Here is a 16,803-nt window from a genome sequence, read left to right on the forward strand (position 1 = left end):
AAGAATAGGTACAGAAATAACATAGTAAAAGCCTCAATTCTTGATTTTTTTGAGCTTGACAGATTTTCTTTGCATAATAAACCCGATCTGTATGACACTCCTTTTTATATTTTCTGAATTTTTTTTTTTTTCATTCAGTCTTATACAGGCACTATTGGACATTAATTCTGCATGTTTGCCTGTTCAGTTCTCAAATAAAAGTTCCAAAATTTAAAGGGTTGGCTGATGAACAATTTTCATTTGCAAATGTTTTTGATATTCCATGTGCTTTAATAAAGACAAGCTTGGAAATGGGAGAGTGAGAAGCCTTCTTGAGGATAGTCAGTATTCTGGCGGCAAGAAACTGGTGTGAAATGTAGGCGAAGGGCTGGTGTAGTCTTAATGCTTTCTTTCCCTGTCAGTGACATCATTACCACAGATGCTTTTTGGGAAGAGTTCTCCAGTCCAGGAAAGAGTGTTGCCCTGGCAAGCACCATATGTTTCAAGGGTTTCTTTTAAGTTTTATAGGAAAATAGTTACTAAAATTTCATACCACCTTTTTCAGACAGGTGTAGCAATGAGTATTGTCCAGGGAAACTAGCTGAGACCAATAAATTCATACTGATTGACATGAAAGTGAAACAAAAATCTGGCTCTAAAATTGAATCTATGATTGTGCTCCACTCAGGAACAGTAAAAGGACTTGATTGTAGGAATCAGTTGTATAGCTAATTTTACACTCATTTCAGGTTCTTTTTTACATCATAAAACATACAGTATGGCATTCCTATGAAGACAGGGAAAGTGCTACAGATCCAAGTCTGTATTACGCTTCCAGTGTTTGTACAGAAGGGGCAAACAAAATACGCTCAAATCTTCACAAGGCCTTATTTACTTAAAATTAGGTTTCTCATTGATTGAATAATGATTGATCAGATTTGTATACATTTCCCAGGGTTTTCTGCTAATGTGTGTGGAGGGTTGGAATTTCTCCAGGGAGAAGAATTAATTATCGAATGCCATGTTACTTCATGATATCTTTTCCATATATGTATGTGTAAGTGCTATCTAAGCTAAATTCTAAAACAGCTGTTACTGCAGAGACATTTTTCTGAATTAGGTAAACCTAGTCAGTTGTTAGAAGGTAAACTGTATTCCAGATGCATCTTTCTAGCAGCACATCTAAGTAAGCCAGACATGCACTTGGCAATTGTGTGTCCACCATTCTCTTGAATAGATTTGGGTCTGAAGAACTTAAAACCAGTTTCTAATACTTGTTTAATTTTCATGAAGAGAAGCCACAATTTTCATGAAAGTGAATTCAGTACAATGCATAGATATTCAGTGTTTGTCATGTTTCTTGAAATGAGAAATTGATTATCTTAAAAAATGACAGCTTTCTAAACCTGTAGGTAGTTGTAATTAGAATAACACAGTCATCCATCTGCTGTGGAATCCCTCAGGATTTCAGTCTATTATAAAATTTGCAAATATGGAAAAATCAAATTAGTTTGGGTTGTTATCATGTTCAAGATGAGAGAAGGAAAAATATCTGATAAACCGCTATGCAGTTGCAGTGTTTAATTATAAACAGCAACACAAATCTTACTTGAAGTTTACTTTCTGCTAGCAGCAATGATACTGCTGTGATGTGGATTTAGATGAGTAAAATAGCATACAATATGTACATTAAATGTTAATGAATGCTGTCTGTCCCCTTTCCCAGAATTAATTCTAGTTTGCTTTTGTTTTTTCTTTCTTCTTAAAAAACCCTGAAAAGTACTGAAAACCAAATCATTGATGTCTAGCTGTAATAGCCAATAGGATGGCAAGAAACTGAAATTTACTATAGTAGTAAAATAGGCATTATGCATTAGGGATATGAAGTTCCTAAAACAGCCACTTGCTCATCCTGTTAGCAAATTCCAGTTCATTGCTATATAAATGCTTTATGGAAATATATTAGTTTTCTCTAGGTTCCAACAAACCCACTTCTTAAAGAGTCCCACTTGCAGAGTCATCTCGTATGTTGGCATCTGGAGTTCTTAACTGATCTCTGCCATGTGTTGCAGACTGGGACTGCTACAACCTTTCAGGACCATCTGGGTATTTTGGTAGCTCTGGTTGTGCAGATGACCTTGCGGTTGACTTCTCTGTTTCCACCAGACTTTGTCTCTGAAACAGCTCTACCAGGTAGTGCCAAAGGGACAGAACCTCAGGGATTTCAGGTCTTGGCCATAAAACTCAAATGTCATGGTGTGTTCCTTCTCTACATGAGGCTTAGTTCTCTGGCTGAACAAAATCTCATAGGAACTTTCTACCATTTAATGAGCGCTTAATCTTCTAAGTGTCAGGTGGATCGGGTAGTGAACTGAGAAATTTTAAAAAACACAGACGGGAAGCTATCACTGGAGAGCTGATCAGGAGTAGCAAATGGGGAATACAGGTCTATAACCCCAAATTGGGATTTTTCATGTGTAGTGGTTTTTGTTTGTTTTTTAAAGTTATCACTGACAATAGTTTACAGTCCTCGGTGTTTCAAAGGAAGCATTTTCTCTTTTGAATGAACAAGATTGTGTTAAAGAGTGGATTTAAAAAAAGATTTGAGAACATGCATAAATACAATATTTCTTATGATTAGCTTATCTGAAGTGTGTTGTAGGTTGCTAATAAAAAAAAGCAGTTGCAGGGCTAAAAAAAGTATCATTTACATGTAAAAACGGTCCATACTTACTGCTGTGGCATTCTTTTTTAATGCATTTTAGAATGAGAGATAAAGTCAGCTTTCTATTATAATGATTTTTAAAAAACTTGTAAATCAGCTCCTAGAAAATTCTTCAAGTCATTAGTTTAATTTTGGCTTAAATTCTATTTTACTGTGGTTTACATTTTTAAAGAAGGAAGTGTAAAATCACCTGTTCAACACAGATTTTTTTTTTTTCATGTATTATATAAATAAAAAGCTGCCAAAGCATGTTGTTCATTCTGTTTAATAATAACCACAGAGCTGTATCATGTTGTTATCTAACTCGTGGTTCAGAGAGGTGTTCTACCCTTTGAGGATAAATGGCATTCTCATTTAGAAAATTGACCTGTTGATGCCTTTTGTTGTGAATCCCATTGTGTTTCAAGACAGTTATATCAGGTGTTTTGATAAATATCTGTCAAATTAGTTTTGTTGAAAATTAATTTCATTGTATTAAATCAGAGGTATGAGCATCATTACTATCAGAGGTATGAGCATTACTATAGTACAGTCACAACATACTTCTGCAAGCTTAATAGTCAAGGTTTTATCCATGGATTGCAATGTGCAGTATTTCAATATTCCACTTAATAACAATTTTCTAACCTTCATGGAGCATTTAAGGTTTCTAGCTTCAGTTTTTAATCAGTGGGAAGTGTCCTTTGTGTATTCTAAGTGACTTCATAGTTTTCTAAAGCCTGTTCTTCCCAGTCTGTTGATTGGTAAAGAAAATGAAAAATCAAATATTCTGACCCAGGACAAAGAACCACACAGTTTGTGTGTTCCCATTGTGAGTTCTGGATTGTCAGCAACTTCACTGCCTAGTATATGGAGCTATCATACACTGGTGTACAGAAGCAAGAGTTTTTGACTTGATGAGGCACTGTGTAATATAGAATTGTTATTCAGTCCAAACTCTATGTTAATTTTATCTTCTTTCATAATCATAGAATCATTAGGTTGGCATAGACTTCTGAGATCATCAAGCCAAATCATCAACGTAATACCACCATGCCCAATAAACCATGTCCCAAAGTGCCACATTTACACATTTTTTTGAATACCTGCAGGGACGGTGACTCCACCACTTCCCTGAGCAGCCTGTTCCAGTGTTTGTCCACTCTATTGATAAAGAAATTTTTCCTAGTATCCAATCTAAACCTCCCCTGGCACAACTTGAGGCCATTTCCTCTTGTCCTATCACTTGTTACTTGGAGAAGAGGCGAACCCCCACCTCAGAGCCTTGCTACCCTCGAGCCGATCAACACTCCACCCAATTTAATGTCATCTGCAAACTTACTGAGGGAGCACTCAATCTCTTCATCCAGATCACCAGTAAAAATGTTAAACAAGACCAGTCCCAATGCTGAGCGCTGGCGGACACCGCTTGTGACCGGCCGCCGGCTGGATTTCACTCCGTTCACCACCACTCTCTGTGCTCAGCCATCCAGCAAGTTTTTAACCAGCGAAGAGTGCACCTGTCTAGGCCATGAGCTGACAGCTTTCCTAGGAGAATGCTGTGGCAGACGGTGTCAAAGGCTTTACTAAAGTCCAGGTAGATGACATCCACAGCCTTCCCTTCATCGACTAGGCGGGTCATCTGGTCATAGAAGGAGATCAGGTTGGTTAAGCAGGACCTGACCTTCATGAACCCATGCTGGCTGGGCCTGAGTCCCTGGTTGTCCTGCACCTGCCATGTGAGTGCCCTCAAGATGAACCATTCCATAACCTTCACTGGCACTGAAGTTAGGCTGACAGGCCTGTAGTTCCCTGGATCCTCCTTCTGGCCCTTGTTGTAGATGGGCATCACATTAGCAAGCCTCCAGTCATCTGGGACGTCCCCTGTTGACCAGGACTTCTGATAAATGATGGAGAGTGGTTTGGCCAGCTCCTCTGCCAGCTCCTTCAGTACTCTCGGGTGGAACCCATCCAGTGCCGTAGACTTCTGGATGTCCAGGTGGCAAAGCAGGTCTTTTAACTGCTTCCTCCTGAATTACAGGGAGTTTATTCTGCTCTCAGTCCCCATCTTCCAGTTCAAGGGGCTGATTACCTTGCGGATTGCTTGTCTGACTATTAAAGACTGAGGCAAAGAAGCCATCAAGTACCTCAGCCTTTTCCTCATCCTTGGTGACAATGTTCCACTCCACATCCAGTAGAGGATGGAGATTCTCCTTGGTTTTCTTTTTGTTGTTAATGTATTTGTAGAAACATGTTTTGTTGTCATTCACAGCAGTGGCCAGCCTGATTTCTAGTTGGGCTTTTGCCTCTCTAGTTTTCCCTCTGCATGAGCTAACAAGCTCCCTGTACTCTCCTTGAGCTACCTACTCCTTCTTCCAAGAGCGGTAAACCTTCCTTTTTTCCCTGAGTTCCAGCAAAGGATCCCTGTTCAACCAGGCCAGTTGTCTTCCCTGACAGTTCTTCTTCCAGCACACAGGGACAGCCTGCTCCTGCACCCTTAAGACTTCCTCCTTGAAGAATGTCCAACCTTCCTGGATGCCCTTGCCCTTCAGGACTGCCTCCCAAGGGACTGTCTTGACCAGTGTCATAAACAGCCCAAAGTTAGCCCTCGGGAAGTCCATGGTTGTGGTTTGGCTGACTGTCCTCCTAACTTGACCAAGAATATAGAATTCTATCGTTTCGTGGTCACTCAGCCCAAGTCGGCCTCTGACCACCATATTTCCCACCTGTCCTTTTCTGTTTGTAAACAGTAGGTCCAGTGAGGCACCTCCCCTGGTTGGCTCCCTTACCAGCTGTGTCAGGAAGTTATCTTCCACACACCCCAGGAACCTCCTGGACCATTTCCTCTGTGCTGTGTTGTATTTCCAGCAGATGTCTGCTAAGTTGAAGTCCCCCACGAGGACAGGGGCTAACAGTTGAGAGACTTCTGCCAGTCACTTAGAGAATGCCTCATCTGCCTCTTCCTCCTGGTTGGGTGGTCTATAACAGGATATCTGCCTTGTTGGCCTTCCCCCTCATATAAGGGGAAAACATCAGAAAAAACTGAGAGAGAGAAAACCCTTTTCAGCAACTAAGGAATTATTACAACAGAGAAGAAAAGACAATGAGAATCAGTGAAATCAGTTGTGTTCTTTCAATGTTAATGGGAAATAAGCATTCAGTACTTGCTATAAACTGATACAGAATGGAAACTGGGCTCAGATTGTGGGCTGTGGCACAGCTGTACCTCGTTACACCCTCCCTGGACTGGGATATCGGCTCTTGCATGGCCACTCACAGAAGGATCCACCACAAAATGGAAGCAGGGCTTCCTTGTGGCTTAGAGGTTGTTACACTGCCTGCCTCTCTCCTGCCACTAAATATGGTCGTGTCAGAGCTGAATTAGCCATTAGTCATAGCCAACTCAAATTCCCTCTGGGTTCTAGGATATAAGTATGCCTCTTGCCTTCACAGTTGCACACAGGAACCTGAAAATGAATTGACTTAGAATGGTAATTGTGGCCTGAGTAAACAGGTAACTTGGAAGAGGAACTGTAAAAAGATATGAACTGTTTCACTCATCTCTGCAGGTTTTTAACTGAAATGCACTGTGATTTTATATGTATTCTTCCAAATATTGTATTGCTGGTATGCTGCTATGCAGAAGATATTTGAACTTCTGTTCTTTGAGTGAAAAAAACCCTCTCTGATGTGGGTTTGCTATTTCAGTCCTGTCAGATTACTGAGTAAATTCATTTCACTCAAAGACCAGTTGTATTTTCTTATGTATAAATGTATTTGTTTAATTTTTTAGGATCCTAACTCTTAGATCATTGCCCTCTATTAAATTTATAATACAGAGCGGGTTTTTTTTCTTATCATACTTCTGCTGAATTTTATTGCTTCATTATGGAGTGTAATTTTGCTGTATTGTGTTCTTCATGAAAATTTCAACCTACTTCATTTCATCTGAGCAGAGTGCTGCTTAATTTTCTTTCTTTAAATTCTCTTCCTAACCAGAGGCATTTCATCCCTTAACCTGTAAATATTTCATCTTTATTACCTTAGTCCCTGTTTGCTTACCAGGAATATAAGGTGTTTACCTGAATGGGTAGCCAGGGAATCCTTCACTTTGATTTCTCTGTCTGTCTGAGAAGGATATGGAAAAAGTACATACCAACTTACTATGTGATCTGCTTAATCAGATTTTTATATTTATCACTTATATGAATATATTTTAACTTATGCTGCCATATCTGTTACTTACATTTTTAACAAATTATGTCAGTTAGGGTTTTTTTAATTTGTTTTGTTTGTTGTTATTTTTAAAGTATATTAAAGGTTTAAGCCCTCAGCTTTGTAACTCATGATATTATTGGACTGTAATTTTTTACTGAGGTATAGTTATCTTAGATAATATATGTAAACAAGAGAAACAATGCCCAATGTTTAATTACATTTAGATAATATATGTAAACAAGAGAAACAATGCCCAATGTTTAATTGCATTTAGAATTTAAAATTTTGAGAAAATGCTACAATAGACATTGCTTTAACTCATGATTTATTAATTTGTCTAACTTGGATTTTTATTGTAAATAAATGCAGAAAATGGGGTATATATTACTGTGTGAAAGAACAATGCATAAAAATACAGGAATTTTAAAATCCATCAGTTATAACATTTTCTGTGATTTGTATCAAAGTGGAATCTTTGTTAATAAAGTTGGTTTTACAGCTAGGAGACTTTCAGGCCGCTGGAATGGAAGAAAGTAGATCAGAAAATGCTGCTTTGTCTGATTTCTTGGCCAAAAAGGATAAATCTCTACTAAGAAATGAAGCTGAAAAAGGTGTTGTTTGTTTACATTGTGCTGTAAAGCTAATGATATCCGTACTAACAGTGAAGATTTCCTTATAAAGAAGGTGATTTTCATTAAAAAAAATATATATATGAAGAATGCAGGTTCTTGACGCATCCTTTGCAAACACTACTAAACTCATTTCGAATAAGAAACGGTTCTCCAGAGTTGGTATTCATACATAAAAGAAGCTTTACATTAGCTTTCAGTTAAAATCATATTTATCATAATTCTGTATTATATTTTTCCTATTGTTTTAGCCATGGATGCAGATGTGAAGAATGAAAGCCTTTCATCAGTGCAGCAGCTTGGTGTTGAAATGACAGTCAGGTACATGGTATTAAAATATTTCCCTAGTGTATTTCTAGGATTTGCTTGATTTTCATGGAATGACTTTAATGATACTTAATCCATCAACTCAATACTTTATACCATTTAAATCTAAACATCTTTAAGAAAACGAATTCTGACTTTGAAAATGAAAAAGGTATTGGTACATAATTAAATTATCTTTACAGATTATATAGGTTGTTATCCTTTATTGTTCTAAAGGCTAATTGCAACTTGTTAGTAAGCTTTACCATAAAATTACATTATCCTGAGTTATGTGTCTTTTTTTCCTCATACTACTTCTCTAAATGGTTCTGTTTAGCTAAGCTTAGCTATGTGCCATTTAAACATTTTATTTGGCTGGTAATTTGCAGAGTTGTGATGAAGGAAAAGCTAATGTGTCTGTACTTCCACAGATTGTTTCCTTTATCATTAATATTTGAATTCTAATGCTAATAATTACACATACAATATACTTAGATGGAATTCTAAATATTGTATGTGAAGAAAATGAGTCCTGTGTGTAAGAGTACTTGCTCCTCCCCACCACATTCTCTAAAACAACTAAAACTTAGGTGAGGAATTGTAACACTGAGTAGCAGATGTTTGGTGTGTGTCCTTCCTAGGTAAAGCATAAGAGGTTTTATTAAACCATTTATGTATATTTCTACAAAATAGTGTTTGTGATGAACAATCCTATGATGGCTTCACTTTCACAGGTGTATTAAATGTGAGTTCTTGCTTTTTAGGAATTAAAAAAAGTATTTAACCTTTAAACAGTTTTCATTTTCAACTTTTTGTGCTAGATATGGAAAATATCTAAACTTGCTAAAAGAACATGCTGAAAATGGGCTGTGCTTTGTGTTAATGAATTGTGAGAAATTTCTGAAACAACAGCAAAGAACTGTGGAATCCTCACTTTGTATCCTTTCTTGATGGCATAAATAGTATTGCCTAAAAATTCCAGTGGAGTTTGAACTCTCAGTTTGGGCTGTTGATGGTGGTGTGGATATCTAATATGTACTGAAAGAAAAAAAAACCTACAGCACATTTACTTTGAAATTTTGTGAAGTTGAAATGCACAACCAATGCTCTCAAGAAAATCTTCACCCTTTTGTTCCCATACTTCGTTAAAATTGTAAATCTCATTCATTTTTTGTCATAAACAGGAGTAGGATCACATCTTTCTGTATGTGATAAAGCATCTGCAGCAATGCACCTTTGAGCATTAATGAGTATTTGTGATACTCCCACAATACCAATAGTGTTAATGGTATTGCCCATGTGACGATACGTGGCTGTACCCTGATCAACAGGAATGTTTTGACTTCTGACTCTTTTAGATCTACTGTGGAACTTTTTTAAAAAATAAAACAGATACCCCTTTCCAACAAGCTTTGCTAAATTCTTCAGGTAGTAGACCTACATATCGCTATAAAATACACTTCAGGTGAATTAGTCAGAATACGCTTAATCTATTTTTTTAAAGCTTTTATTTTTCTTTGGTTTTTGTCCATAATCTTCACAACTCCTGTTTTCCTCCTCCACCATTTCTTGTACTACAAGCACACTTGTTTGATGCGGGTTTTTTTGCATTTACTTGTTTTTTATTTACTTGTGTTGATTTGGCTTGACTACTTATGGACTGGAAAAAAAGTAGTGTATAGGGAAAATAGCTTAAACTGTTTCTCAGTTCGGTTTGAGAGGCAGCTGTGCCCCAAGAAGCTGCCTGCTGTGCAGCTCTGTTCCCCTTGTCCCACCTCTAACAAACCAGCTCTTGCCTCTGCATGCGTAGGCCTGGGGAGGAGGAGGGCTGCAGTGGGGAGGGGATGTCTGCCTGAGTTCCTTAACCTTCTCACGCAGGCTGCTTGCAGGAGCGCTGTGCTGGCTATGACTGGTTTGCCTCTTCTGTCTTCCTCATGATGTCAGGGGATGGGGAGAAGACACTGACGTTTCTTCAGCGATTTTCACGTCTTCTTGTTTCAGCATTTCTCTGGCTACCGAGACTGCATCTATCTGTAAGAATTTAAAAGATGTTTCTTTCTGAAAGGCTACTTAGAAAGTTTCTAAAGGAGACTTTATCAATTTCCTTAGTTTTGGGTGGATTTTTTAATGCATTAAGTTTTCATTAGGGCCCTCTAATGGAATACGTGACCCTGAAAAATTCACTCCAAAAAATATAGAATTGACATTTGCTCAAATGGTTGTTTAAAAGTAGTGAAATAACAGGTGGACTGATAGTAAAGGCAATGTTGTTGAATTTTAAAGCTGGCAGCAAAATAAACTTTGTTAGTGTCATTAAGTTCTGTGTGAAGGCTGTGATATTGTTGAATGACCTTTTTTAAATTATCATTATTATTATTATTATTACAGTGTGCAAGTCCATCCTTTTGATTTTTTTTTTTTTAGCAAAACTACCAGTTTTAAAATTTACTAAATACAATAGAATGTATTTAGTAAATTTTAAAAAATATTACTGCCCAAATACTGAATGCTCGACAATTTTAAGTTAGTTGTTTTGGATCAAGTTTATAGTATAGGAAATATAATTTCCATCTTTCCTTAGGGGTGATTCCATCTATTTAAAATAAAACCCTTCCAGTTTGACTTTGTGCATTGTCATGTTGTCTCGAATGTTTTGAACCTAAACTATTAAAGAACTGTAGTCTTTACTAGAGAACTCTGGGGTAATAGAAGCACCGATTAGATTCTGTACCTCTTCATGCGAGCTTCTGTATTGATATGAATTGCTCTGTCTTGTCACCAGAAGTGACCATATTGGTCCACTCACAGCACTGAATGCAGCCCTGAGGTTGTTCCAGAATAATGAAATTTCAGCCCATCATGTGCATATAGCTGTGCTGAACACCATCAGTGCTGAGAACTTTAGTTGTCTTCCATACAAGAACGAGCCAGCCTTGCAGGCAGGTTGCTGCAGTGCTAATGTTCATTTTCAGTACCTAAATGATTTCTTTTTCATAATATATCTTGAAAACACAAAGAGAAAATTCAATAATTAACTATTTGCATAACTACCACAATGTAAACTGAAATAAAATGTCAAAACATGAATGAGGAATTACCCAGCCATTGGATTGTGATGCTGCCTACCTCAGGAAGGAGGAAAATTGCAAAGGATGTACCTTGACCTTCTAGCACAAAGCCAAGGATTTATATTTTTGAAACCAGGCACTGATATCCAGAGCTTTCTATACTGATAAAAAACCTCTGTTCCTTTGCTGCACAAAAAAGTATTTCACTCATACCAGCCACACTTACTGCAAAGAAACGTGCACACAGAAAACAACTTCAAATACCATCGAAGTTCCCCTCTATCCACCAGTAAATGCAAAAAAAAAAAAAACCCAACAGAAATTAGTCTTTTTTTCCCTCCTTCTGTTCTTTTGTTTAAACAGCTGTTTCTCTATCCCTGCTTTGACAGTTAAAGCTGACATGCAATAAAGAACTAGATTGCTAATGCAAAGGAATAGTCAGGATATATTTAATGACAGTTTCTAACTTTCAGTTTTCTTTAGTCTAACTACATGTTTTTCCTGATGGTAGTACCAGCTTCTTTGTTTATCCTGTTTCCTGCCTCTAAAATAACTGGGATGACTTATCTTACAAGTAAATGTGTATATTTTCAATGTTGTTCTTAGCAAGGTATTTTAAAATAACACATTTTTGTAGTCTGTAATCCTTTTCCTCAATTTTGTCGCTGTTGATGATGATGTTGTTGTTAATCAGATGCACCTGCCTATTACCACAGTGGAATCTGGCATCCATCCAGTCTATTTTTGCAGTGCTCACCACATTGAAATGTTGCTGAAAGCTGAGTTGCCACTTGTCTTTTCAGCCTTCCACATGTCTGGTTTCGCTCCGTCCCAGGTAACTGATGAAAATATCATCCTTTTTAACTTATATCCACAAAATCAAAGATGTTCAGGAGCTGCTCTGATCTTTCTACATAGCACTGGTGTGGAGGTTATGGAACTGGGAGTACGAGGCAGTACTGAATGCATAGTGACTTAGAGCATCTGAAAATAGAAAGCAACTGACTTTGGTAGAATAATGACGGTGTACTGTGGCTGATGACCTTCTATTACGTGTTCATGAAGAAAACTTGATAAAAATAATGTATACCAAAACCTCAGATTTATCATGAAAAATAAATAGTATACCTTATTCCCTGGAATAATTTTCTGAATTTTCCATAGGAGGAAAATGAGTGATTTGGGATAGGTGTATAATAGGAAGCAGTTCAGGTGATATTAGAGCAAAGTTAATTTTATATGAGGTACTATATAACTATTACAATCAGGTAACACATTATTATTCTATATTAAAGAGATGTTACTAAAGAAGAATGTTTACCCATAATGTTAGCTTTCATTTTACCTAGTTACTACAATTCTTTGGTAATACGGAATGCTATGTATGGAACATTGCTTGTGAAGACCACAGCCATGATGAAGCGTAAACAGCTTCATGCAATACGCTGTATGCTTTTTTTTAGTTGTTTGCACTCAATTAATAATAGACTAGTTATTGTTCTAAACTGATGACAAGGTTTTCTGTTTGGGTTGGGTTTTTTTTAATTTATTTAATGTGTTACTGAAATGCCATTGGTGGGTGCCACTGTATCTTCTCTGTGATTTTGCAGTTCTATAGGATTAAAAACAAAGAAACAAACCCTGAACTGTGAAAACAATTCTGATGTGTTTAAGTGCTTGTGTGCATCAGTAAATACCTGAAAATGGATTTAGTGCCAGAGTATGGCTGCTGTCATCTAATTAGTGTCTTGGTACTTCTGCTGCTGCATATTTTTAAACACTTTAAGGACTGATTAGCAGGAGATTTGTCTAGAACTAAATGAAAACTGCTCTACACATCTCAATACAGTGATTTAGAACTGGAAAAAGGAGGCGCTAAGTGTGTTCCCTACCCACTTCGTTAAATGAAAATGTGTCTTAGGGAAGGGCCTAACATTCATTTATAAGGCAAAGAACTACTTTAATTTAAAGGAAAATCCACATTAAACACACCTTCATCACCTTCATTACTCTTTAGGCCACATTTAAAAAATCTTGAAAAAAATCAACTTTGCTTTCATGGACGTTGAGTTTTATGTCTCAACCTCAGGAGTTACCAGAATATACTCAGATAAGCGAGATACATGGATGCAGGGTGTTATGTTCAGCAGAACTCACTGGAAGTCTGTTCAGAGGCTGTGATTTAAAAAATGGTGATTCTTGGCTTCTTTTATGTTTTATCCCTTTTATTTTCTTGAGTAGGGTAGTGTTATAGGGAAAGGGTCTGTAGCATAGAAAAGTTAAGAGATAAGTTAAGGTGATCAATTATGAGTGAATGTCTGCAGCAATTTAATTATGTATCATTTCATTCTCATCTAGATTTGTCTGCAATGGATAACTCAGTGTTTCTGGAATTACATGGACTGGAGTGAGATCTGTCACTACATTGCTATATGTATTTTCCTTGGTCCCGATTATCAAATATATATGTGTATTTCTGTGTTCAGACACCTACAGCAAGACATCCTGAAGCACACTGAAGCCCAAGATCTCCAGGTTTTTCTTAAAGTAAGGTTTCTTTTAAATTTTTCAATTGCTGAAGGGAAGCAAAGCTGTCAATAATGAAAGTATGTATGTTACTTAATCTGAAGCTCATATCAATTTTCACTTACTGATTTTAAGTGAGTGAAATGATACTTTAATGTTATTTACTTCCTGGCAGGAAATTGTAGTATAGTATTTTCCAGAGAATAGTTTTCCTGCATTTTGTCCTGATCAGTTTGCTTTGTAAGCAAAGTGAATAGCCACATTAAGTCATGAGGGCATTTGATTCAGTTCTCTCTGTGGCCCCAATCTCATCAAACTAGTTGTTCTCCAGAGAGGTGGATTTACACAGTGGTCTCCTACTGAAGCTTGAAGGGATGTGGCACAAAGCTCAGTGAGCTGTTATTTTGAACAGATGTCAGTTACTATACAACCAGCCTCACAATTTCTCATTCTTTGCCAGATTATAAATTCTATTTGGTTATTTGATTGTTTTTGCAGGGTACTCCTTAGCTATAGATGCAGTCATGAATAGATACAAATACTTAATTATTCTTCACAGAGACATTTTTGCTTTTTTCTCTGCTCTTTTTTTTTTTTTTTCCTCCAGTCATAGTTCTTTTAAGAGCTGTATTTCTGCATCTTAGTCTGGCCTGACAATAGTTTTCTGACTAGTTTTCATCCAACTTCTTAAATATGAATAATACGTCAGCTCAGTCATTTCCCCTGAAAATATTTGGTACAAATTATAATGAGTGAATTATTTTGTTTGACCTGGTTTTGGTCAATGTGGCTTAAAAACTGCTTCATCTTGATGGCATTGTTGGGATAGTTTATGTAAATTATAGAAGAGACAATTTGTATATTGTCACCTACAGTATAAACAGGCCAAAGATTTGACATGGTACTGTTAAATTAATGAGAAATACTGTATATTGATGCACTACTGGAGTATTTACAATTCATTGAGTAACTACTGCAGAAAAAGTGGAGTTAATATACTTAAACTGTACTCTTGATTTTGATAGTTCTTAATTTATCTAAAGAAAAAAAAATGTTCTGTAATTGTACTCATTCAATTTCAGCTATGTTGTAGGCTTCATGTGGGGTTACTTGAGTTTAATACTTGCAGAGCCATTAGCCAGCTGCCCTTTTATTGAAATAACCAAATTCAGTTTCAAGTTTTAGCCTATTTCTCAGCACAACAGTCAACATTCACAAATTTGGATTACTGTAGTGAAGCAGTTCTGTTAAAAGTAGAAGTATAAACTGCTCGGAGAGCATAATCCAAGATAAAAAAAAAAAAACAACACACCTACAACCTTTAAATACTAATTTTATATATTTTTTTTAATGTAATGTCATATCTGTGAAAGAGGTAATGTTTCTTATTACTCTATAATTTGCCTTTCCCCTGTGCCAAGAGGAAAGTAGAAGGACTGAATTGTCCATGAACATTTTTTCCCTTTTTCTTTTTTTTTTCTGTTGGCTGAGATGGGTAACTAGCAGTTATGATCCCTTCAAGGAATCTTGAAGTTTCAGCATTAACCTTGAAGTTTCAGCATTAACTGAATTCTAAATTTATTGGTTGGTCTTTTATGAGTCTTTGCATGGAAGGGTGAAGGTGCATAGCTTTGTAATTTCCATATGTGAACCAAGAATACTGTAACCTGCCACCTCAGTAAACCAGTCTTGACTGTCTTGGTTTTGCTGGTTTCATTTGTATAAAATAGCAAACTGGGGTTACAGGGTTTGTGACTTGTAATAGCACGTGTAGGCCAGTGTGTCAGTCTTGTCTAGGAGTAGTTTAGCTACTCTTCACTTTATTTTCTGTGAGTATGGGACATATTATTGACAGCTAAGTTGCTGACTAGTGCTTTATTATGTGCATACATTTAATCAAGATAGGTTTTCGCTGCTTAAAAAAAAAAAAAAAAAAAAAAAGGAAAAAGAGATAAATACCTACAACAGTTCTCTATTGGACTCAGTTTTCCACTGTAGCCAGCCTTCTCACAGTGCATGAAGAGCAACTTGGAAGGTAAAATTGTGCCTTTACTTTCACTTGTTAGTAGGGGAAGAGACATATAAAGACCATCTTGAATTCCTGTTCAGATGCCAAAGTGCAGCCTTCCAAGCCCGAGTAGATGTTCTCAGGAGAATTCTACTTAGCAGAGATGCACAGTCAGTACACCGACAGATACAACGTGTCTACAAGGACTGTTTAATCCAGAGAGCTTTCTGCAGCAGATGTTGCCAGCAGTGGTATTACTGCTTAGTAGAGGTTGGGCACAGACGTTGTTGCAGTTTAAAGCAGCAACAAGTTCACCCGTTTAATCTAGACTGTTCTTCAGGATCCTGCTTTCTGTGGTGTGGCCTGTTTGTTTCTTTTTCCTGAGGGCACATTCTTTTACTCTATTTTTTTTGAATTAATAAGAATTAATGATTTGTGTTGATGCAGCAGCGTTTATTCTGTTCTCATTTAAGCACTTCATAAAGATCTTTCTTTATCATTAAATTTAAAAATAAGTACCTACTGTTACTTTCCTGGTTTTATTGAGAATCTAGTTGGATATAAAAGCCACATAAACAAACTTTTAGCATGCCACATGCTGGTATAGAAATGTTTTAAAAGAATATTTTAGTGCCTGGCTTTGCCTTCTTAAAGCTTAGTTTTCCTTAAAAATCTTCATATGCCATGTTCTCAAAAAATGAGATGAACAACGTCCACCTGAAAAAACTATTTGTTGCCAAGACTGTAATTATAAAGAACTCTGGAAGCCGATATTAACAATTATTTATTTCTAAATGAATGTAATAAAATGTGTGTATTTTAAACACCCAGGCTGTGACAAGCAGAATAAAATGATCTATCTTTAGAAGCTTGGAATTCATTAAATTTGAGTTGTGCATCTTTTTTTTTCCTAGCTAATAAGTGTTTTCTGTATGTATTTGTGCAGGAAGAAGCACTCCATGGATTTCGAGTGAGTGATTATTTAGAATACATGGAAAGCTTGGAGGCGATCTACAGACCTATGCTGCTGAAAGACATGAGGAACATAAGAGTGCAGAATACATAGATGAAGCAAACAAGCCCTTTATTTTCCAGTTGTGGTTATATCCTTTAAGAGGATGCTGGTTGATACATCAATCTCACCTGAAATAAGTCAGACTGTGTAAATGTACATACTGTAAAGTAAAATAAATAAGGAGGGTTTTCAGAATATAGTTTTTGCAAAAGGCATTAATCTAAGTTTGATGACCTAAAATACCATGGTTCCCCAGACAGGCTCTATGCACAGCCTCATTTTCAGTTAGCAGAAGGCAGCTTCAGAACCTGCCTGCAGGATACTCAGCTGCCTTCCTTAGAACATAAGTC

At 36.8% G+C, this 16,803-nt stretch overlaps 1 protein-coding gene across 1 annotated transcript in view; it reads left to right on the forward strand.

Moving 5' to 3' along the window:
* Positions 1–16,504, forward strand: part of TBC1D32 (TBC1 domain family member 32) — an 85,920-nt gene extending 69,416 nt beyond the window's left edge. The window contains exons 28-33 of the mRNA XM_086461259.1: positions 7,782–7,851; positions 8,658–8,773; positions 9,715–9,869; positions 11,599–11,739; positions 13,263–13,451; positions 16,385–16,504. Of these exons, the coding sequence (XP_086317385.1) occupies positions 7,782–7,851; positions 8,658–8,773; positions 9,715–9,869; positions 11,599–11,739; positions 13,263–13,451; positions 16,385–16,504 (791 nt within the window). The remainder of the gene's footprint in view (positions 1–7,781; positions 7,852–8,657; positions 8,774–9,714; positions 9,870–11,598; positions 11,740–13,262; positions 13,452–16,384) is intronic.
* The last annotated feature ends 299 nt before the right edge of the window (positions 16,505–16,803 follow it).

Source organism: Leptosomus discolor, chromosome 2 (genome assembly GCF_034619465.1).
Source record: "Leptosomus discolor isolate bLepDis1 chromosome 2, bLepDis1.hap2, whole genome shotgun sequence".
In the NCBI taxonomy this organism is placed as follows: Eukaryota; Metazoa; Chordata; class Aves; order Leptosomiformes; family Leptosomidae; genus Leptosomus; species Leptosomus discolor.